The 25,514-nt window shown below is 41.1% G+C and overlaps 1 protein-coding gene and 1 long non-coding RNA gene across 5 annotated transcripts in view; one reads left to right on the top strand and one right to left on the bottom strand.

Annotated features, from left to right (window-relative positions):
• arb2a (ARB2 cotranscriptional regulator A) overlaps positions 1-6,636 on the top strand; it is a 145,449-nt gene extending 138,813 nt beyond the window's left edge. For 2 of the 4 annotated variants that reach the window (XR_003832797.1, XR_003832798.1), the window contains one exon: positions 4,085-4,137. Coding sequence is in view for 2 of the 4 variants with exons in the window: in XM_029439662.1 (XP_029295522.1) it covers positions 4,085-4,245 (161 nt within the window). In the remaining 2 variants the exon portion in view is untranslated. Of the gene's footprint in view, positions 1-4,084 lie in introns of all 4 variants that reach the window. The other 2 variants (XM_029439662.1, XM_029439663.1) reach the window with 1 other exon arrangement.
• LOC115013394 (uncharacterized) lies at positions 1,337-24,655 on the bottom strand. The gene is made up of 2 exons (XR_003832799.1): positions 24,421-24,655; positions 1,337-2,109 (listed from the first exon to the last, which is right to left on the bottom strand). It is a non-coding gene; the product is annotated as an uncharacterized LOC115013394 (long non-coding RNA).
• Between the last annotated feature and the right edge of the window lie 859 nt (positions 24,656-25,514).

Below are 25,514 nucleotides of genomic sequence, written 5' to 3' on the forward strand. Positions count from 1 at the left end.
ATTTGAATATGTATTTATATTATAAATGAAGTAAAGAGATATGGCCCCCTTCACATCAATGTAATTACGAATCACAAAAAAAGTTTGATTCAAATAAAATAGGCCATTTGTACACAAGCAATTAACTGGTGCGGCTTTAAATAATGTAGCCCAGATGGAACCTAATTATAGTCGGCATGCTTTGATTCTGGCTTTCTGTCGGAGTATCACTCGGGGCGTCACTTTGGCTTTTCAGTCACCTAGCGTTTGTTTTGAAATTTGTGACAATCAGAGCCGATTACCATTTGTAACAGCATGCAGCGTTTGGTACGGAGGGAAGAAAGCATGGCCCATAGCTATGGAGGAGTTTCCTTGTTTCCTTTTTAACAGCTCAAAACTCTCCTCCCCTGTTCCCTTACCTCACTGCACACAAACGATAACAACTGTGTGTGTGTTTGTGTGTGTGTGTGTGTGTGTGTGTGTGTGTGTGTGTGTGTGTGTGTGTGTGTGTGTGTGTGTGTGTGTGTGTGTGTGTGAGAGAGAGTGTGTTGGATTGTTTGGTGTTTTGGGGGAAGGTACAGTGGTTTTGTGCTACATGTGTGAGTGAACGTATGCGTGAGTGTTTGCCACCCATTAGTAGACACAAGTGACGAGTGTGTGTGTGTGTGTGTGTGTGTGTGTGTGTGTGTGTGTGTGTGTGTGTGTGTGTCAGTGTCTTGTACCAGTGTAGAGTCACATGGAGATCAAACAGTCAGTCAATTACCTTGAGAGGGCTCCAGTGGCTGTGACAGAGTGGAGGAGGCTAAATATCCAGGATCAAATACTCTCCTCTGCCTGTCACATAATGAGGCTGCCTCACCAGGCTCAGACAACACACACAGAATGTTCAAACACAGGGCACGGGTTAGGCGGCGGACTGAAACTCTGCCATGACCTGAGCAGAGAGCACGGAAGGGGAGCTTACATCACAGACCACATACCTGCTTTTTTCTGCATTACAGTGAAACATCGTCCTGGAGCTCCTTGTGTGTGTGTGTGCGTGTGTGTGTGTGTGTGTGTGTGTGTGTGTGTGTGTGTGTGTGTGTGTGTGTGTGTGTGTGTGTGTGTGTGTGTGTGGCCTCACCTCAAGGTTACAGCCATCATCATTCTACTTGCACAAACAATCTCTGTTAAGCTTGCCATTGCCTAATGCTAATTGCAAACACATTGTGAAAGTAAGGAGAGTTGTTATGGAGCCCACAGTAACATCATAATTGCATTTACAATAAACTTTATTACATTTATACAATTACAATGATCTTGTTAAAATTGCAACTTAATTAATTTGCAATTAATGCAGAAAAAGCACACAGAAACACACAGGGTACCTTTTTATTCAAAGTTTGATCAGTTAAATGCAAGATACAAGTTGTAATTAAACTGCTCTTGTTACTTCGTATCTTGTTTGAACAATACATGAAATCAATTGCTTGAAAAAAAGAAAAGAAAAAATGCTTATGAGTTTAAAAAAAAACTTTCGGTAAGGGACTAAAAATTGAGGGCGAAGTACTGCAGTACTCGTTGGATGTTTATGGGTTCGCTTTACACACAAGATACAGCCAGATGACACCTCATCGATCCCCATGTCTTTTAAAGATATTGCTTTGATTTGTGGCATAGCTGAGGTAATTCTCTCTCTCTCTCTCTCTCTCTCTCTCTCTCTCTCTCTCTCTCTCTCTCTCTCTCTCTCTCTCTCTCTCTCTTTAGTGGCTACTGATGCCTGGTCATTGGGGTTCCTCCCCTAAATCAGCCGTCACATCTCAGCTTTGACAACATCCATTAGGTTCGACACACTTTGACTATTAAAGGAAGAGCGGACGTAAGCTGTTAAAGGCCTATTTAAGCCACTGTGAGAGTGGGTTTATGTCTCAATGTGTGTGAGTGTTGTTGGGTGGGGGCTCCACCGTATAGAGGGGTGGAGCTTAACACCAGAGTCATTGGAGGGGCACTGGCTCATCTGCATATTGGCACAGAGACGCCCCCCTGGTGACCCCGGACTGCGATGGGATAGGGTGGAGAGGCTGGCGGCGTTCCGGAGGAGTTCACCACCAGTTCAGGGTGAATGAGAGAGCGCTGCGGCATTGATCGCTTCTGCGGGAGAAAAAAAAAAAAAGGACAAAACAGAAGTAAAAACACTAGTGAGGGAGAGACGGGGAAAATGGAGGAGGAGGAGGTGGAAGAAGATCACAGTGCCTCAAATTGGATATAAATGATAGATTAGAGGTGTGAGAGGGCTGTGTCTTTGTTTTCCAGGGATGGGTGTTATGTTGAGCCCTACACAGGTAGCAGAGTCACTGAGAGTGCAGGGTTATTGACTCCCATGATTGCCAGGCCAGTAAATTTGACCCAAGGCACTGACTGCAGCCTGCTTGCTATATAGCGTGCAGTACAGTCCCTTATCTCAGAGTGATCGAGAACTCCCTTACATACTAGTACACACAAATTACACACACACACGCACACACACACACACACAAAACACACCACCAGCAACTGAACCCAAATCCACACTCAGACCCCACACTTACCCCCGGTCTAACAATCATACACACAAACACACACACACGTGCACGCACACCATCTCCATTAATGCGCCCAGGCAGGGGTCAATCTAATAAACATGGGGTCAGTGCAGTGGTCATCAGAGGCCTGTCTATGGTGGGAGAGCCTTTAAGGTGCTTCCTAATTGTATCCCTGCGGCCTTCTAGTCCAGCTTTTTATAGCCGATCGCATGTACACAGGAGAAGGGAGGAGGAAAGCACTGAAGAGAAGAGCAGGAGTAAAGTGGTGTTTTTAATGTACTACAGATTTGACTCATCCACAAGGGTTGTGGTTTTCAACCCTTTTCTGCTGGGACCAGTTGTTTTCATACAGCCCTAACTGATTTCAGATACTAAGCTTATCCTGTGTTTTAATCCTCCCGAGAAAATTGTAGGGACACATTTTAATTTTCTTATCTTGAAAACAAATGCAGCTCCCGACAAAAGAAAATACTTAAATGTGCAAATAAGGATTGAAAAAAAGAAAAGTAATTTCTTCAAGGCTTGTATTCACTCATCCCTCAGTCTGTAAACACATGTAAATTTTTCTTAGATCCATCTATCAAGGGATGAAACTCTTAATATCATCTCCCGGCAAACCTATTCTCCCTCTGGGAAACAAGAGGGCACCTTAATATGGCTTCTCAAGTCCAGTTACAGTTGTGTTGCTAAGCAGCTGAGCTGCTAGCCAGCGGCGGCAGTAACAAGCCATTATCTCTTCGCGCTCTCTCTGAATGGTTAGCAAGCAGGAGTAGGAGACGAGTCGGGCAACAGCTGCAGCCACGATCTGTCCTCATCATGGACGCTCCGATGCAGAGCCGTGTTCTGTAGCAGGACTAGCTGGCATAGGACAAACATAGAAACTGCCATCGAGTTTGCAAGCTATCCAACTAAAAAGCTGGCCAGCGATACCCTAACCCCTGAGGCGGGCAGCAACCCGAGGCGCATGGACCAGATTTCAAGCTCCAATGTGACCCCAACTTGGGAACTGGCTAACCTGGAGGAGGTCAGAGGGAAACCCAGCACTGCCCTGCCTCCCCCCACCACCGTCAGACCACTTGATATGCTTGCTAGTTACCTCTCTCCAGCTTCTGTCTTGCCTATCCTCAATCAGCCCTTTAGAATGAATGGCTACCGCTCCACTGGTTTCGCTTAGTGCCCCTATTGTGCATAACTCCGGTTTTGTTGGAAGGTCTGAGATGGAAAGAGGGACGTGCAGTGGTGTTGATTATCAGGTATCCACTTGAATAACATATTAAGGCTGTCCCATTGGACTAATGGGTCATAGGCTGTCGTGGCTCTCATGCATAAGGCCTTAGACTTGCATGCAGTGCATTGTGGGAGGGGTGAACCTTATAAGACTAACTTTTGTGTTGCCGCAGTTCTGCATAGCCTGCAGAGCTAAATGTTGTTATTAGCTCAGAATCGCCACCATAAACTTTCTTTAGTTTACAGCATTACAGTAAGCAAATAATGTGTGAACCAATGCTTATGTGTGTATGCTTGTGTGTGTCTTTTACATGTAGGCACCGAGCGGCATGAGCTGACCTCCTGGATGAGTTTCGACTCCATCTTCAGGTTCTTCAGTAAAGGCCTGGAGGCGAAAGAGGATGAGGAGGCGGAGGAGACCTCCAACACTGTTACCACACGCAGCAGCTCCCTCAAAAACAAACACCAAGATTTGTAGAAGACCGACAAAAATGACTTGGAACAAGAGGAGAGGGAGGTGGGTGGCAAGGGATCAGAGGCGGGAATGCAGAAAGGGAGGCTAAGGTTCCAGATCCTCTCTGCTATTTTTTTCTTTTTTTGCCTCCCTTATCGTCTGTAACCTCCCTCCATCCTTCTCTCCTCACTCTTCTCCCCGAGTGTCATTTCTCCCTTCCAGCCCTCCCTGGGTGTGCACACACACACACACACACACACACACACACACACACAGCCTTGTTGTTGTAGGAGACAAGAGTACAGGGTCACCATGTATACATCACAATAACGTTTTGCATTACTTCTAGATGAGTGCAACTGTCAAAGCAATATGGGCCTGAGTGTTAGCGCTTCCCGTGGGCTGTGGCCTGGCTGCGGGTACGGGCCACGGCAGCAGAGATTAAGGCTGACAGGCGCTGTGCACAATGCACTGTGGTGCACCTCTAATTGTCCTGACATCAGCCTGAACTGAGCTAATGCCCCGCCTGCCCTCCAGTCTGCACTGCTCAGTCTCCCCGTCCTCTCCCTCTCCCCCCCTGGTCCTAAAGCCCGTGCTGCTTACCCTGACATCAGCTCATGCTGTATGGTATCCTCTGCTAAGGTACGATAACATTTCAACCTGATCGGTGCCCATCTTCTTATTTTTTTTCAATCCTTATCCACCACAAATGTTTTTTTTTTCCAAAAAGGTGAACACATACTCTTTACTGGTGACCAATTGTTTTGTTTTAACAAAGGGTGTTTGTGTTTTCACTTCTTCATTCTCTAACTCCTCCGCACATGCAGTCAGCTTTTAAACTGGAGTTCTCTCATTCAGCTTTGTGTAAAATGTGGTTCAAACCCGTGCCATGTATTTCTGACATTGCAATGAGAGAGCAATAAGAGATATCTTTTATTGTTGTTCTTCTCAACTTTGAGCTACATGTGAATGCAATGTCTCATACAACATATTCACACTATTTTATTTTTATTTTATATTAAGCCAATACTTGAGCTGTAAGTGTTTACTTTAGAACATCTCCAGGTTTGATTTGCAAAGCTGTGGAGAGTCCGTATCTATGTGTTTATTATAAATATATGTTTTGTTTTTTTCTCCATTCGATATCCTTGAAATTGATGTTTCTGGATGATTGGATGTGATGAAACAAATAAAACAAACACATCTGTGCTGAATATGAAAAATTCAGGACACTGAGAATATTTAAAATTACTTAAAGTCAAGCATCAAAATGGGTTTGAGGGATATCTCATTTTAACAGGAGCCAGAAGTCAGCTCACAACACTCATAAAGCCTCAATATATCACCTTACACGTGTCAGGAAATTCAAGATTTCAATATTATTCTAAGCCTGAATGATATTTCCTTAGATGTTGGAGAAATGTAACATATCTATTTTTTCCCCTTTTTCCCTCCCACCAAAGTACTCTCTTCTTGTGTACTTAAAAGTGACAAAGTCAGCTCCCTGCTCAGCTGCACATAATCTGACTATGTGACACAAACATGATAAAAAATCTCCACGAGGCTGGTGTGCTTTATAAACCACTCAAGGCTTAATGGAATACATTTCTAATGTGTCATGACATTAGTAAAAACTCAAACCGGATACTAAATCTTACGATACCTTAGACACATTCTCAAATATATACCTTTTTTTTTTTTTTTACTTCAAGTAGTTTCCATTGTTTAACTTTTACACTATTAAATCCTTCCTCTCCTGCCACTGTGTGTATGGTTTAAGGCTTTTGTGGATTATCTTTGTGCTGTAATGAGACAACTGTGGCTGATGGTTGCAGGCCTAATTTCCCTTTAATTTGATTCAGATCTCTCCAGGTTTCAGCAAAGAAGTTGCTTTATTATTTGATTTGATGACTTTCGTTTCAAGATACCATTGCTCATCTTGTCTGCTTTTCAGCTACAATCAGTTCATTTTTTTTTATTTCATAATTTGTATATTGTTGCCTTAGGAATAAACAAGACTGTGTTCACTGTTTTTAATAATATCGAGCAAGCCATATGTGAATGGAACTAAAGATGTAAGAGCAGCCTAAATTCGAAGCACAGTCTGCAAATAAAAGGGGACTAATTTTGACAATTGCTCTTGAAGACTTCATTTTTTTTGCAGATGGTTTATATGTTGTATTGGTTTAAGGAACAAGCATATTTTGTTTAATCGCATAATTCTTTGGATTTTTCTGAAACCGCGAGTGTCCCGTCTGATCACATGTTTCTTATATTGTCAAATGTTTGTCTCATTCTCTTTTGATCCATTTTGGTTTTAAACGACTGTCTTAAAAAATGTTTTTTAAAGTTGATTTAATTTTTTGTAATTAACCTCTTAAAGCTGTCGAAAGCAAATACAAATGAACTTTTGCATCTTGCTTGTTTAAAATGTACACATTTTCTACTTTATTGTTGTTTCGTTTTGCTGTCAATTCCCTCGTGTAAGTATTGTACTGATGCCGGTGCAGAAATGGCGCACATTAGGAATGTGTGGAAAAAAATAAATCAGCAAGTGCTTCAAAGTCAGGTGCGATTTCATCGAAGAGAGACAGAGCGATGCTCCCGACACTGTAAAGCGAGTGCAGCGGGACGAGAATGTCGAGCAGCGAGTGGAAAAGGACCTGAGTCATCATCTTACATGACTTCAATGAAATGTAACCGAGAGAGAACACCAACTAACATGCAGTTGCTGCCACACAATCGGTCAGCTTTAAGTGTCTTCTTTTTTCATGTTTCTAAACAGTCCAAAACCACAAATCACTTTATTGCAGTGCTGCTTTCCTTTTTAAAAGTTAAACGGTAGATAAAAGTTTGACATTTTAAAACATGTATAGGTCAGGATATTCTGAAAGAGAGCAATACCGTTAAAAAAAAAAGATTCTCGTCAGCGAGTGGCCTGAGTAAGTCACTTAAGTGTGTCAAAAGGAAAACAAACTATAAACAGTAATTCCCCTCTTTTTGGTCATTAATTTTGGCAAAGTGAGCCCCCCTCCCCTCCCCTCCAACTCAGCGAGGTTTTACAGCATCATTTGTTTTCACACGGTGAAACCGATCAGGTCATTAAACGCCCCCTCAATAAATCTTTAGAAATCTTTTCCATTAACCCCTGAACAACAAGTGGAACCAGGCGAGTCCCCCTCACACCGTGTCAGGCCGCTGATTAAAGAGAGGCATTCAATCACGCACACACACACACGATACTCAACTTTCTGCCTTCAAAATGTGTTTAGAACTTCCTAAGGAGAAGACTATCTAATTTAACAACGATGTGATATTGAGAAAGAAAATCTCTTGTACTCGTAAGAATTTTCGGAGTTTAATTAAATAACCTGCCTTCTGTCCAAAGCTATGATGTGAGCTTCTTTAAATTATGACCTCCAGTCAGTGATCATCAAAGGCAGACGACTAATACACACGGAAATGAATTAGATATTGGGCCAGGAATTATTGTATGCCTTAAGACTTGTCCACTATCTACTAAATCCATTTTACAGATTGCATGGCAACATTAAAAGTTGTGTAAAGTAAGATGAGATCATTCCAATTGAGAGAAAAGTTTTCTAAATTTGCTCATCTGTGGTTCTGCTTCTTAGCGTTTGACTAAATAGAAACTATATCCCATTTATCCTTCGTGATTCTCTTGAGGGCCCTGCATTCAGATTGACTGCTCATGCATCACTTTGTCACATGTAGCTGTCTCCCCACTTCTAAAGACAGCGATGATCTCTTCATGACTGCGGGGTGCTACTTTGGGCTCTTCTCGGTGGCTCTAAAAGTCTCTCCAGAGGAGGGATCCCCAAATCAAACGAGAAATAGTTTGATGCGTCTGTCTTTTTTACTCGCTAGAAGTTAGTACGGCGTGTGAAAGTACAATAGGTATGACTGATTTGATTATAGCTTTCACTCTGTCAGCTATTGTCGTACAGACAGTTACAGACAGCTCCACACTGAATCATATCTACAACAGAAAATAGCATCAGCTGCGGAGCTTTAGGATGAAATCCTGCCAAATGGGGGGTCTGTGCTGTAATGGCAGATTTTGGGGAGGAGTTGGTGGGTTGGGTAGGGCCCTTGACATGAAAAAGTTGGGGGAACCCCTGTGCTGACACAGCCTGATATTTCAATTTTTACTTTTAAGAGAGTTGTTGTCACGCTTGCTTGCTCCGGCCCACTCTGATATGCACGCCATCCCCGCAGAAGATGAACTCTTTCCAAAGGAACCAGGCATTAGGCAAAGTTGGAATGTCACCCCTCTGACAGCCCCCCCTCACACACACTCTCTCTCCTTCAGCACTCCTCCAGCGGATCACTGTCAGATCACTATTTGCATAATTATATGCTCAGCTCAGAAGAGAAAACTAACCCCCAAATTTTACGGGTCAACTAACTGCAACAATCAATGTTTTATCATGTATACTAAGGGAGAAATATCTTAAACAATCATGGTGGAGGAACTCTCTTTCTCTCCCTCTCGCCCCTTCTCTATCAATTCAATTCAATTACTTTATTGGCATGACTGCTTATCAGAAACAATATTTCCAAAGCATTTAAAAAAAAATGTAAATTCACCCCCCCCCCACCCTTGCTTAAAGAAAGACTCCCTCTCTCTCGGTACGTGAGCAAATACTTTTCATCTATTGACTGAGGGGGGAATGTCTGGCTTAAGCTTGGAGGTGCATTCAAGATTGTATCCCTTCTTCCCTTCCCCTATTCTGCCCTTCTTTTCTCTGGCCGGGCTCTGTACTGTGTTCTTCCTCAGCAGAAGAGGTCTTTAATATAGGGCCTGTGTACCAGAGCACAGAACTCACTGGCCGGTTTCGTTAGACATCATTACATATTCATTGACTTGCAGAGAAACCATTTAATCCAGTGGAAACAACTCCTCTTCAATCGCCTCTCTCCTTCTCTATTCTAATAAGGACTCGCAGGCTGAGACGACAATTGGGGCCGCAGACATCACATTTAGGAAAGAGAGTGACTGGGCTTTATTCTGCAGGGCGAGGAAGGTGCAGCACTTGCTTAGAAATGCGCGTCTGGGCACAGGTGTTGCACCAAGTGGGGGGAGTGCTGGGCCTCTTAAGGGGTGCAGGAGTCCCCACAGAAACATGCAAATATATACTTTGATTTCTATCTGTGTAATGATGGGAATCATTTGATGTGCGAAATACCACACATCATATATATTTATATTATGCACAACCGCGGGGAAACACCATTACGGAGTTTGTCCTGCCATCTAAAGTTTTAAGCAAATCCACGCAAAAAAAGGAACTTGTGTAAAACTTGTGAAATGATATCCTGAGTGTCCCTCTCCTCGCGCGGGCGCACACACACGCAGGGTGGCCCGTTATTCCGCTGCCTTTGCTCCCACCTGTCTTGGGGCTCTTATGAAAAAGGACTATCATAACCATAATGTGTGGAAATATGCAGAGCAAATCGGCTATCCCAGCAAAAAATGCAATTCCCCAGGTTATTGTAAGAAGAGCAAGGCTCGTAGAGAGGTGAACATGTCTTTAGATACCTAAATCATCTAGGCTGAAGACCCTTTAGGAACATAATACGAATATTAACGGCATTTCCGTGTGGCTTTTCCTTGGTATTTTATTTTCTCGGCTTTGCTGTCTAATACTTCTAAGTAGCCACTACATCAGCTGCATGCCCTAATGTGTGTGTGTGCTGCGTGCTTAAAGATCCTGGCATATAAGACTCCGATTGTGGGACAGCTGTTGGCAGAGCCGTTTTACGGTGTTCAGTCCATTTGGCTTTAATGGCAGCTTTCAGGCGGACCGCTACTCTATCCCCTCACCGCCCCCTCAATTACACCTCCTCTGATACTCTGCTGGCCTAAAGACTCCTGCAGTAAAAGAAACACCCTCTGAAATGCAATACAATTGAAGAATGGGCTCTGACTTTTATGATTTGGGGCTATACTCTGATGATTTCAGGGAAGCAGTGTTAGGCAAGCAGTGATGAAGGAGGTAGGAAAGGAAGTGTAACACCGCTCATTGGCCTAGTTTAACAGGCCACCGACGGCTTACTGGGGAAAATTGGTCATTTTGTCTTGATGAATGGAAGTCAGGATTCTAGGTAGGCATGTGAACGGGGCCTTTCTCAGGCTGTAAAATGCGACTGGATATCGGAAAACTTAAGACCAATAACGTGGTATTTAGCACTCTGTATTCAAGTCACATTTCAAATAGCATATTGACACATGGCAGTTTTAATTACATGTGTGTGTCTGTGTGTCTTTTTTTGAGACTTGACCAACAAAAATTGCTGGTGCACAATGGTTTCCGGTATTTATTTATAATGTGCACAGAAAAAGGTGAAGGGAGCGTGAATTTACTGCACCTGTAAATTACACCCGACTTTATTTTTTATATTTATATATTTTATTTTCCAACAAGTTGAATGCAAGTCCGTTTAGATAGTTTGTCGTTTTTCCCCCATCAATTAAAATACAAATGGTGTTGGTAAAGAGGAACAATAATTGATCATAAATAGCAAAGTACACAGGAACTTCTTTTTGTCGATATTTCTACTTAAATTCATATTTACACAGACCGAATACACTGCACTGAAATATCACATATTATATATTATAAAACCACATCAGACAATAAATGGCCTATATTAAAATATAAATGCACAATATAAAACGAATGTGTATTATACATCTTTAAAGGTAATAAACTAAATTAATTTAATTCTAACAAAAGATATATATACATTTAATGAATTCATAACCTCTTTAATAAACCGTTATCCTAAAGGACGTTTTTGGGCAATATCTAAATGTATATAATTTAGAAAACAACAATTATACAATACAAATCTCAATCAAAAAAGGAAGTGGTTGTAGTTGAGATCATGCATAACATAATCTTAAACGAAAATACAAAGAAAGTTCGAAACGGAATTGTAATTGTTTTCTCAAAGTTCAGAAAAAGATAAAGTGGAGTTTAAATCGGAAAGTGGCACATAGTCCATTCTGTGGAGAGAAAAAAAGACGCATTCTCCTTACAAACCATCTTATTAGTACGAACAACAACTCAAGAAGTGTATCTTCATCCATGAGAATAAAATGAAGTGCACAGTCTTATTATAAACGACCATAATAAATCGAAGGAGGTCAACTGTGAATGAAACAATATTTTCTTGCACTTAAAGCAACGAAATAATGAGGTATTTCCAGAAATCCTTAAAGTACAATCCTCCCTAAATCAATATCGCATTGGAGTTGGTGAGATATCGATTAGTTGGCGGTTAGAGGAAAGGCCTTGACTTACACTGCAAAAAAAGCTTTTTACAGAATCATCCGCCATAGATTCTCAATATGTTTTCTTAAAAACCTGAAAAGTGTCAAATGAGTCAATGTTTTCAATGTAATGTGCCCCTTTTAAGTAAAAAATATTTATTAAAATATGTTGATATCGAGTAAAAATAAGACGAATAACTCTGAGTTCAATATTGACTGAAAGGTGTGTTAAAACAACTATGTTTGCAGTGTACCGCCTGAACCAAACCACACTATTGCCCACCGTCTTCTCTCTTTTGGATTTAAAATATCTGGGGGAAAAAAGAGTGCAATGCGATATTAAATCACACATTATAGATGAGTTTCATCATGTGGACGCAGCCCTCCGAGGATAAACACGGCAGTGCGTGGGGTAAGAATAAGATCCAAGTTATTATTACTGTGGGAGCGGCCTTTCACTGGCAGCACCCTGCATCCTCATTACATCCAGCCCAAAAAGAGATGAAGGTCTAAATGAAATTATTGCCATCCAATGAACTCAAATTAGCCGGGCCACACCATGACAGACAGCTCGGATGGAGAGAGAGAGGGGGAGAGGGCTTGGAGGAATATAGGTGGTGGGATTGGCAGGTGTATGTTTTGATGTGCATTTCATGGTTTGCAAGGCCTCTTAAGTGAAGTTGGGTTCATTTTGAATCTCCGTGGTTAAGCGAGTTAATATACTTGTGTTATTAAAGGGCCTGCAGTCACCTTGCAGTCTGCTCTCTGATGCCTCACCCCTCCTTCCCCTCCCGACGGCTTAGACTTTGTTCCCATCTATTTCATTTCTTTATCAGCCATTCAAATATAACGTTTCTCTCTCTCTCTCTCTCTCTCTCTCTCTCTCTCTCTCTCTCTCTCTCTCTCTCTCTCTCTCGTCCACAATCTCTCCATCCGGTTGAATAGCTTTCTTTCTTGTCGCTAAGGTCCTCATTGTGTTTGCTACCTGAGTCAGCAGGGAGGATGAAAAGAGGAGAGTTTGGCGGAGGAAGGACGGGAGGAAGGGGTAGTTTGACATGCGGGGAGGGAGACAGAGGCGATGATAGGCGAGCGGGGCCCTGTGAGGAGTTGAGTGAATTTACCTGCTCCTCCGGTGGCGAGCTGTGCGCGTGTGATAGTGTGTGTGTGAAGTTAACGACACAGCGGCCAACTCTTCTTTATTGCTGTTTATCCCTGCAGCAAAAGCTGTCAGGCGGTGACAGATTGGCAGCAGCTCTAATCAGTGCCCTCTTCCCTTCTCTCCGAGATCCCCTCTCCGAGATCCCCTCTCCACTCATTCACTTCTGATCTTTCACAAATGGATTGTTACTAATGCAATTTATTCTGTGGATAATACATATAATGCACATGTAGGTAAAGTAAAGTGCAACTCTTCATTTTTACTATTCGAACAATATCGAGATAGTTATTCAGAGGTGTAATTATTTGGTATCCAACGAGATGCGATGAGTATTTGTTAATAAAGAAATATATTTGGATTACATTGACATACATTTTAAAACTGTTTGAAATATAGAGAACTTAAAGCAAAATGTATAAATTGCAGGTACATAAGGGAAATGTTTTTTTTATTTAGAAACAGCTATACAATGAAATAAATAAAAAACGTATCCAACTAAAACTTAAATGTTTTCTATGTTCCGCAAAAGAAAATAAGTTCATAATGACATCGTGTTTGATCTGAAAATGACTAATAACATTTTCTTTTTGCATTTTATGGATCAAAAAGATACATAAAACATCTTATTCTTTGATCTTGTCAGGATAAAAAAAAGCACATTGTTTATGCTACTGACCGTGCAACCTTTTTTCCCGCAACTATATGTAATATAAATATTTATAGCATTTCAATAACAGTTCAATAAATTATCCAAAAAGTTATGCTTTTACCTAAACTTTCGACCTTCCATGAATGTATGTGCATGGATTTTATTATACACCCAGATGTGTGTGTGTATGTGAGTGAGTGTGTTTGTTGGAGGGGGGCGCTGAATATGACTCACAAACAGATAAATGAAGACTGTCAAATGCATCGGCAAGCACAAGAACTTCAAGTGCAGAAAAGAAATCTTTATAAAAGCACGACTTCCAGTCTCAGCTGCCCGAGTCTCATACAGAGCCCGCAGAATAACAGTGGACCTAAAGCTATATTTCACTTAGAGCCTTCAATGGGATTGGTGCTTATCTCACCAACACAGCGCTGCTGACCTGTAGGCTGCAGCATCAGAGGTGTGTGTTTGTGTTGAGGCGTTGACCTGTCAGGGGGGACTTGTTAGGACTTTAACTCCGACTGCTGGCGGTCTCCAGACATCCGGGGGTGGCATCGATTTGAAACTTGTCCTGTCTAATTTGATGATAACATCCAGCCTGCCCCGCCGCAGCACCATGGACAGCGCACTGTCTTGACCTTGTCTTGCTATCAAATTACCCCCGTCTGGGCAATGGTGGGAGCCCAGCACCAACTTTACTATAGGCAGAGAGGCAGAGAGAGAGGGGAGGGGACATGGAGAGAGAGAGAGAGAGAGAGAGAGAGAGAGAGAGAGAGAGAGAGAGAGAGAGAGAGAGAGAGAGAGAGAGAGAGATCTGCTTATTTCTCACCAAAGACACATCTCCTCTGAAGCTCTTACTCTGTGATACTGTGGTAAATCAAGAGGAGTAGGTGGTTTACATTGGCAGTTGAGCCAACCGCCTATGTAATCAATACTCAGTCACACAAAGACTTTATTTTATGTTTTTTTTTTCATCCTTAAAGTGACCTGTCCGTCTTTGTGTGACTTCCTTCACTTCAACATACTCAACTTAATCTTGGGAAGTTGATTTTAAACTGGGGATATAAAAACTGTGGGTCACCTGTCCTTAAATAAACATTTTCAAGTAGTTGAGGAAGTAGTAGTAGCAATACTGCAATATACAAATATTCAATTAAAAGAAAGGGTAATATAAGTACACAAGTATTGTTATTCTAATGTACTCAAATTATCAAAAGTAAAAGTACAAATCAGAAAAATGTCGCCTGTTAGTGTTATTATTATATATTATATTACTGCATTAATGTCTAGGTGGCATGTATTGTTGTAGTTGGTTGAGGTGAAGCTCATTCAAACCATTTAATATACTGTTAGCTAGTTTCATTTGTGACATTTTATCTTTTGTATGTACGTTTTTAAGTAACTCTTAAACTGTCAAATAAATGTAGTTGAGTAAAAAGTTAATTTCCCTCAGTTACATTCCACCACTGCCTTTTTCTAAGGAATATATTTAAAATGTGAGTTTATAAAGCATGCTTAAAGATCCTGCAGAACAGGTGAAATGTGCATAATCTAACATTTGTAAAGCAGATTAAAAGATTCTAACCCCTTTATCCGACTATAAAAGGAATCTCACTATCACCAGCTTCAGAGAAAAGCAACAGTTCTTCATGCACCAGGCAGGCTTGAAGTCAAACCCAACAGAATACGTACAGTATGTGGAAGTCTGGTGAATAAAGCAGTGCATGTAAATAGATGCAAAGCAAAAAGAGAAAACACGCAATTTATATTTTGCAAATGTTCTCAGAGTAGTTACACCCTATCAGCTGCTGCACATACTGTGGTAACAAGTTGATTTGGGAAGCAGAATGTCTAAAGTTTGAGAGAGAGCCCAAGGCACTGACGGGAGGAGGATTTACTGGTGGAGAAAGAGAGAGAGAGAGAGAGAGAGAGAGAGAGAGAGAGAGAGAGAGAGAGAGAGAGAGAGAGAGAGAGAGAGAGAGAGGCTGTTTGATGGAACTCTACAGCTTTGAGACAGCTTGTTAATTAAAACCCCAAGAGATGAGGCTCTGCAGCCACCGTCCATATCAGAGCACTGCTAACTATACTGACAGCAAGTTACTTAACAAGCGAGCGCCTCAATCCTACACCGCTTTATCACAGGCAAGCAGTGAGATATTTTAATTCGTTAAAATCCCACTGTGGCGGTGAAATATCTTGTTTTCTACTTAAGAAATTATGACAAACCTTCGTATTCTCTGTCATTCCATGGATGAAGCCCAAATGGCTGCTTATGCCTCAAAATCCGTACACCAGATTAAATGTGTCAAATTCGATTAAGGAAGGAAAGAAAGAGATGTCAAAAAAATGAGTGAATTAGTCTAGACATAGGTTGGTGGTATTAAATTCTTATGCTTTATATTCAGGCGTTGGAATTATTTCAAAAATCAAAGTAGCTTGCGATTTCAGAGCGGCAGATAGGCCTTAGTGCGGATACAAAGAAGCAACATTGAGTCAAAACAAAGAGGCTACTGTGTGTGTGTGTTTTTTTGGTGAATGAGTTTTCTGATCAATTTCAATCGAGGTCATCATACGCTTTGTCCCCATGCATTATTCCACCTTAATTGAACCCGCAACCCGCCCTTTGCCTGCGGGATCTCTGAGCAATTGCAATTCTATATGCATGTGTGAGATGATGGCTTGTTAAGTCGAGGAAAACAAATACCAAGAGAGCCTTACTCAAACACTCAAAATGTATGACGGGCCCATGGCCATTGTTCAAAAAAAATAATTGAAATGCAGCTTCCCTCTCTCCCCTGCTCGCTAATAATGTGTTAGCAAAAGTGCCGAGCAAACTCATGTAAATAGCAATAAGAGAAAGACGTGGATTTGGAGGAAAGGAGGTGAAGCCTGACTGGGTTTGTGTCTTCTGGGGGGCAGCGGGTGGAGAAGCCCCGTATACAGTAGCCTACAAGCAAACCTGCTGTGCCACACCACCCGGGATTCAACGAGGGAGGATGTGTGTGTGCGTGCGTGTGTGTGCGTGTGCGTGTGCGTGCGTGCGTGTGTGTGTGTGTGTGTGGATAATACAGCTCAATCAACAATGAAACCTTGCCTTGGTTAGAGAGATTGTTCAGTAAACTAGAAGGTACCAGAAGCATTGAAATCCCGAAACTTCTGGGTCCAGAAGTTTGTTTGTGAGCTTTCTTGAAGCTCCCCTCTCCTTTTCAGCAAATGACATATCAAATGTTTCCTTCTATCGTTGTCAAGATGAACAACTATATATACATATAATATTTAGCGAAATGAGCTGCCATACTCGAAACATAATCAACTTTTAATTCGTATATAATATTTCAATTGGCTCTACATTATAATACTGGAGTTTACATTTTTACTTCATACTAGATGGAATAGATGGAGCCACGGTGAGGGGGGTGTGGTGGGGTGTGGGGTGGAAGTCAAAGCAGACATTCACAGCCCACATGGGTTGTACTGTGGTTATTTAGCCACATAAGAGGAAATCTATTCTCTGAGTCTGTCAAATGATCTATTTGAAAATGAGAAGATGGTGAAAAAAAGACATAGTTTGCAGTTGGTGATCATTATAGCGTTACACAACTACACACAACAATTCAATCTTCATTAAAAACATTAATCCGAGCCCTGTTGTTCCTCAAACGAATCCATTTTAAAATACTTTACATCAGATTGATATGGTTTGAATTTACGTCACATAAGTCAACCGAAAAGGTGACTCAATTTCAAAATAAAACAGAGTTGCAGAGTTTACTTTTCATTGCAGAAGTGGCTCTTTCGAAGTGTGTGTAAAGTGCGTGTTTCTTTGTCATTGACTGCCGTATTAAGGCCCATGCACCTGATCTGTTTGCGGCTGGTCTGGGGCCACGGCGCTTTTTAAGACAGCTGTAAAAGGCTCTCCAAGTCTCCAACACATTCATCAACGTCAGACACCGACAAGCCGCTATTTAGTGAAAGTGTAACTGCAGCAGTATATCTTAGAGCAGAGTGGGCCACTCAGCAAACAATACAATGGACCTTTTTTCTCCTTGGTTACAACCAATCTAAAACAGATTATAAAGTCGGACAGCTGATCGTTGGATTGCTAAAAAAAAAAACATTTTGAAAAAATGATAAATTATATGAAGGTTCATTTCTATAATATTTTATAGTTTTTAACGCAATTTATATGCTGTGTTTGACATAACTGCACCTAAATCAGCCTTTCTCAGATACATTATGTGTCAGTTTAACTAATAGTTCATTCAAAATATTTTCTGCAAAGCCAATTTGTTGTTATAAATTCTGGCTGTATATTTTATAGTCGAACTTAATTCTCTGTTGCATCGTCAGATTAAGCACGCCTGTCTTTACTTAAATTAATAAAACAGTATTTATTTGAAAATGGATAATTATAGTCCTTTTATTCCTTTCAACATAATTTAAATGTGTATTAGTGTATATAGTCTGCAAAGTTACATCGCTTAAACAAACAATTAATTATCTCAAGCTCAAATAGTGTGCGATAGTCTGTGTTATTATCAGTTTACATTAAAATTAAATGCATTGCTGATCGCTGGTTTTAATCGACGTGATTCCACAGCTTAACAAAACAAACAAAAATGTCAGTCGACATAGGATAATGCAATTATAAAACTCCCCCACTATTCGCAGCGGTGGGTTGTATTAGAGTCGTTTGCAGCTGCTCAAACTCGTGGTTAAGAAATGGCCCTGGTAAAGCTGCTCTGTGCTGCGCGGTGGACTGTGGGCTGAGAGCAGAGCTGAGGAGAGAGAGAGAGAGAGGGTATGAGGCGGTTCTTGTGTCAGAGGGTCCCACAACGCAGAGCGCCATCTAGCAAACAAAGGTAGAAACAATAACAGCACGGAGGGTCTGAGACGGAGAGGCTGTCTTTACGCACACAGGCACAGCACACAGGGGTGCAGAGGGACGCCACAACAAAGCGCCGCGGTTTAGCGCACTCAAACACTAAAAACTTCGTATATCTTGCATGCCATAGCGCGATCCCAGCCCCGCCGTACCTGCTATGCAAGCTTGCCGTTTGTACAAGATTAATATACGATCCAGCTCAAAATCGATTCATTACTGTTAGTGTTACGTTTGCTGTTTTTGCTTTTTGGTTATTTTACCACCATTCAGTTTTAATGAGCATCTGAGGGGTCAAGATGGCAAACCAGCTGATCAGTGGTCAAGCTGAAAATGGGAGAAGTTCTAATGTCAAAGTGGGTGAGGGAGGGGAAGGGCGGCAGGTGACTCCCCCACTTGACAAAATCAATAGATACTATCACTTTCAAGCTCCATCACAGCGTTTTACTGGGGATGTGTATGTGTACCACAAACAAACAATACATCTTCTGTCCAGTGTATAATTGATTGCACTATATATATATATATATATATATATATATATATATATATATATATATATATATATATATATATATATATATATGCTGTTGAGAGGTGTTAAGAGGTGGGTTTTGACAAAAGAAAAGAAAAGAGTTGAATCGTGTGTAAAATGGTCAGTAATATGCCTCCAACACTTCCATCCTCACCCACGCGGTAATCTCCCCTACTCATCGCACCCTGCAACCATTATTTCTTATACTACATAGACATAACTAAGTCGTCTTCCCTGTAACATCATCGCTGGTAATGATGGTGCAATAACAGCAACAGCAGTTATGGCCACATACAGTATAAGCAGTAATAATGATGAGTAATAATGATAGCAGTGGTAAAAGCCTGGTCGCGAGTATAGGGGCACAAGCACTATTAGTGCAGCAATCAATGCTGAGCTATATATCTAAAAATGATCGAGCTTCACTGTGCTTCATTCAACCGGCGAATTATTCATGTTATTGTTCATCCTAGTCGACATTGCAGGTAAAACAAAAAAAACGTAGATATTGTATTAATCAATAGGTGTTGTAAATTGAAAAGCTTGTATAATTCTACATAATATAATATAATAATATAATACATCAAATTATTTGTTTTTGTGTTTTTTTTTGTTTTACTATTCACACATCACTCAAACATGATATTTAAGTGTAATAATACTAAATACAACATGTGAGTGATTGGTCGGCTTTTGCAATGATATATGAACCGAGGTGTCAGGGGCAAAATTTCTCATATTCGTTATCTTGTCATTCGCCCTCGACAACCAGCAATTTGTGACAATTTTCGCTCGGTTAAGGCGTCCAATAATCCCTCAAAGCCACCGCACTGAAAATAAAGTTTAGACTGCATGGGCACACTTATAACTAAGCCACTAATATAGTTTTAGAAATAATTATAATGACATTGTTAGTCATTCCACTGCATTGTACCTCACCTAATTTTATTATATATACATAATGGTGAAGTGATAAATGTATGTAATTGTGTGTGTGTGTGTGTGTGTGTGTGTGTGTGTGTGTGTGTGTGTGTGTGTGTGTGTGTGTGTGTGTTGTGTGTGTGTGTGTGTGTGGGGGGGGTGTGTGTGTGTGTGTGTGTGTGTGCGCGCGCGTGCGTGTGCGTGGACGCGCAAGATGGATGGTGACTGTGCCCTCGAAGTATATCGAGGTATCTGCACGGCAGGAAAGTGCATTCATTGATTTATTAATTAATGGGAAAATGCATTTGCAGTTTTATTGCGTGTTCTGCCATTATGTTATATTGTTTACATGACCTGCTATTCTGTGAGGAGGACACTATGCTGGGTGTAATGTGGTCATGTGGTGATATATTACATTACTAAATACTAAAATCTTGGATTTTTATAAAAAAAGATAATCCTTATATAAATATATGTAACACATATTTCAAATATTGGTGTGACATACTGCCTGTGTTTTCTTTTTTTTTCTGAGAACACTGCATGGCGCTCAGTGGGTCGTTTAGTTGCAATGTACAGCATACAAAATATTATAATCATACTTTTTCCGTTTTATCCCTTAGAAGTGAATCCTTGACATTATGCACTTTTACCGAAATTGTAGTATACAGTATAGCCTGGTAAATAGAAAATGATAGGCTTGCTCCATGGCTAAGCCCTATTTTGGTGCTGTAAAGAATCTTTTCTATCTTCTGCATCACATGAAACGCTTCACATCAGCAGCATTAAATGAACTTTCTGACAACCACACTGGCCTCCTTATTTGAATTAATTCAGCATTTGCACAAATCAGAGGGAACCTCCAAAGAAGAACATTGGAAACCTCTTCCTTTGTGCACCTAAACCTCTATGATCCACCTTGTCGTCTACATGTTTTATTTTCTGCTGCATGTTCTGCAGGCCATGCCATAGTACTGAGACCCCACCTTCCTTATAGCGGCCGCCCGCATGGAAAGGAAAGAGTGAAGATGTGACGGGGCGTATTTGAAGTATGACGAGCTTTGTGGTCCACTCCTTTTCATTCCCTTGCCTCAAATATACGCCCGCTTTCAAATAAGCCTCTTTGGCAATCCCATGCCGACCCCCCCAACACACACACCCCCTGCCACCTTGACATGAATGGGCGACTGACCTTTAGGGCCGTGTCCACTCTGCGGTCCAGTTTTATCCAAATAAGCCTTCTTCCCCCACCCTGCCTCATACGGTGCCAGCAATTCTTTACTGATATCATCAGCGGATGCAAATGAATTTGGACGGGGTGGGGGGTGCAGGAGTGGAGGGGGTGGTGTTGGTGGTGTAGTCATGGACAAAATACCACACTTGCTGCAGAATGCTGCATGTGGAGAGATGGGAATATTGAATAGGCTACCCCGCCACCAGAACCATCCCCGAATTCAATATTGCAGGGGGAAAAAATACACATTCCTATTCCAGAAATATTGGCTGTGAAATACCACCAAGAAAAATCGCCATTCAAATGAGATGCGTTTATTTCTGCATGGCCTTTGAAGAGAAGAGAGAGGTCGTGTCACTCAAAAGAAGGAAAGGGCCACTCCGTTATAACCCCCCTCCTTTTTGCTCTCCCTCTCTCCTACCCTTCCCTTCCCCTCTTCTCTCGCTCCGACCGACCCCCACTCACTCGTCCCCAACACACGCACGCTCGCGCACACGCACGCTCATTTTCACTATAGCACGCTGGCTTTGGGGGCGACACAGAGGCTAGATTAGAGCTTTGCTCCTTTAACAAGGGAGAGGAGGCACTTCTATAATCACAGCGGCGGTATGTGGGGCCACAAAGAGTTTGCAACCACAGGGCGACTGGTCTTCTGTAGAGTGGTCCAAGCCGTGGGCAAGCCAGAGAAATGCTATATCTAACGTATTACTGGGATCAAAACACAGTGGTTATAGTGCGTGAAGAGGTTATTAACCCACAGAGCTCAGCAAAAGACCACTTCTAAATCTCCAAACAGCATAACCCTGGCGTCGCCTGATTCAAGACAATTCAGCACGTTAACATGACCAGCGCGAATAATCAAGTAATTATTTAGTATGTAGGGAGAGCAATGCATCCCTTGTTGACGATTTAGAGTGTGTTTCTGCACGACTGCTGGCACCCCCCTCCCTCCCTTAAGCACAGCAGTGTAACATGGACATACAAATGTGATGGATGGTGCTGAGTAAGATGGAAAAAAGACATGTATTTATCAACATGCCGCATGTCCTCTGAGGTGGCTGAGAGAGAGAGAGAGAGAGAGAGAGAGAGAGAGAGAGAGAGAGAGAGAGAGAGAGAGAGAGAGAGAGAGCACCAACATGGAGACTAAAGGGAGTCATTGGGAAACCTTACTACTGTAAGGAGCGGTTCCCCGTGGCATGGATGAAAAATACCCTTCAATGCATCGTTTCAGTCAATCATAATAGACTCTCTGAGAAATCCAGGTAAACACAGACAGCAACAATATGAGCTGTAACTTTGACAGTAAAACAACCAATAACACAACAGTGACCAGATAGATGGATGTATAGATAGATGTATATAGATAGATAGATAGATAGATAGATAGATAGATAGATAGATAGATCGATAGATAGATAGATGTATATATATAGATAGATAGATAGATAGATAGATAGATAGATAGATAGATAGATAGATAGATAGATAGATAGATGTATATATAGATAGATAGATATATATATAGATGTATATATAGATAGATAGATAGATAGATAGATAGATAGATAGATAGATAGATAGATAGATAGATAGATAGATAGATAGATAGATAGATAGATAGATAGATAGATAGATAGATAGATAACAATGTCTTAATTTCTTTCAGTCCATTATTGACCGTTCTGCAACAGCCTCGCGCACAGACACATGTTTGTCACGCTTCAGTTCATGCAGATGTAAACTAATCACATTTGCCTATGATTCGATTTTTCCCCCTGCTATTTTGAGATAACAATTTTATGAGTATCTGCACAAATAGAAAAAGAGAAAAAAACTAAATTTATTCTACCACAGACACGCAAGCGTTTTTATCATGTCACAGTAAACCTAACATAGTAATAAAATATAAACGGAATGAGTCTATTAACCAAATCCTTGGTAATTGAGATTCACATGTGTTTAGTGGAGAGGTTGGATACCTGCTATAAAGCTTGCCAATTCATTGTCAGTGGATAATATAGCAAAGGACTACAGAGGGTATAGGCTCAGTGGATTATATCTTTACAAGCATTATTCTGCCTGAGTGACTGGCTGGAAAAAACGCACAGGGTACAACAAAGATTGGTCAGGCATGAATGCGGCCTGTATGTTTTGTCTTCCTAACATATTAATCCATCAAACCATGAAGTAGGAACTGTTTGAGCCCTTCACTTTTTTCTTTTCTTTAAACTTAAATGTAAACTTCAGAGCAGTTTAAAAAAAACTTCGCAAGCATTTAAAGCAGAGCTCACTAGTGGCCAGAACTTATTTTTTTATATTCCCTTTCTTTCTTTATGCTTTAATTTTCGCATATAATGCATCAAAAATGGGTCACCAATAAATTCTGTCTCAACATTGATGTAATTGCAACAAAATGCTGCTGAGTAAAAATTGAGGAGCTCGCTGACTGCGGTGGCACAGTCACACACCATCTGGAGTGTATTAGAAAGAGAAGCCGTAAATATTACTGAAAAGCCCAGGCGTTATCAGGTATGTAAGCCCGGGCCTTGCTGCATGGCCCCCCATATGTTGACATAATCACAACGTTGGGATGTCTATTAAAACGTATCTGAATTTAATAAATGAACACAGTAATTAAATTCAGTTTGTTTGTGCAGATCTTCCAGTGACTCCCAGTGTTGTTTTACATTTTTGGAGAAAGTGGATTATTATGTGATGAAATGCTGCAGGGGCTCATGGGATGTTATCACAGCATTGAGGTTGCTGTTATGTTTGGACCATGAGCAACAGGTTAACTGACTTCCACTCTAATTTCCCCCTCAATGTTATTAACTTAACAGCTCGTTATTATACGCACCGGCATGAGTTATTACTAAGTCGCTTTGTCTTTCATAATGGCATCACATTGCCACTGAGAAACACACCACATCCTCTCAAACTTGACGGAATGAATTAGGAGCTCCTCTTGAGCTGCAAACGCTCTGTTACATCCGATTCACACTTTCCCCCCCCCCCCCCCCCTTTAAAACCAAGCATTTACTTTCCAACCATCCGGGTCTCTTTTTATACTAGTAGGTAGTGTGATTTATTCCGCACAGCATTTATATATGTGCACACTCGCACAAACACCTCCATGCGTGTAAATATGAGTCAGTCCATATACTGTACATACATAGTACAACTGTGAGAAAACTTTCACTCTGGAGTTCAATGCCACGTGCTGTTTAATTTATTGGCGATGACAAGCACACACGCATGCATATGTCCATCCTCTTTCACTTTTTACGTATATATCCCTCCTCCCCCTTCTCTCACACTTCTCTCTCTCTGTCTCACTCACTCCCCCTGGCTTTATCCGTTTCAGTTCGAGGAACACACAAAATACACACACACACAGAGGAAAGAGAGAGAGAGAGAGAGAGAGAGAGAGAGAGAGAGAGAGAGAGAGAGAGAGAGAGAGAGAGAGTGGAGGAGAAGGAGAGGCAGGGGAGAGAGAGAGAGAGTCAAAATGAGACTTACTTTGTTTTCTCTTTTCCTGCCGTGAATCTTCATCCATCCGTCGTTGACAGAGCTTGACTTGATCCAGCCACTTCTTCCCCAGTGCTAAAAAGTCTGTGGTAGTGCGCTTTAATTAATATATTTCTGGGCTGTGTCCCGAACCCAGAAGCTTTAGAGAGGGAAGAGGAGTGCAGATTGAGACATATTGAGTCCGCTTTAAAAGGATCATTTCATCATGTGGGAGGTTGGGACACACAAAGTTTGGACCCGTGACTGGCATTCCGGAGAGACATGCATATTTTAAAACAACAAAGCAAGACAGAGACCAGGGGCCCCGGGGTGGGAGGGGAGAAAACTTGGAAAGAAGTTACTATCAGATGAACAGCTGTCATTGTTGGGCAAGACTTGAATACATATTAAGATATAGTCATCTGAAAAAAGGATCATGTCCAAATAATGTCGTTGCTAGTTCCTGTATCACTCATGCAAGTCTGTAAAGTTGTCATTTATTCACTGAAACATATAGTTTGTAAACAGTATACTTGTATATATTTTATATATTTATGTAAAAACAAAACTTTAACTTTTCAATGTTTAGAAATGTGGAATTTAGTGTTTCTGGCCGAGTTTTTATTACATCTGTGTGTTTATTTTATTCTACAGATTATGTGGAGATCGTAAGCAGCTTTAATAGAAAACTATTAGACAAACGTTTCAAAGATAAAACATTTTCTCGAAATGATGACACTGAAAGGAACCAAACGTCCAAAACTAAGTGTAAACATATTGAACTACTATTGAACTGGAAATATAATTATTATCGTTTGCCTTCTCATAAAGAAGCATACAGGTTGTCATTTTTTAAAACCTGAAATATCTAAATAATAGCCGTTAAGATTGCAATTTAAAACGTCTCCCACGTCTATTTTGGCAAGTCACACACAATTGTATATCTCTCCCAAGTAAAGCGAGTGTGCTTAGCGCTGTCACTTCTGAACAGCTTTTACAACATCACTCTCCCCCCTTTTTCTCTACTTTACTGGAAGGGTTTCTCTCTAGTGCACGCGGTCCATTCGTGCAAAAAGAGTGGAGAAGGCATACATAAAAATGTGTTG

This window comes from Cottoperca gobio, chromosome 9 (genome assembly GCF_900634415.1).
Source record: "Cottoperca gobio chromosome 9, fCotGob3.1, whole genome shotgun sequence".
Lineage (NCBI taxonomy): Eukaryota > Metazoa > Chordata > Actinopteri > Perciformes > Bovichtidae > Cottoperca > Cottoperca gobio.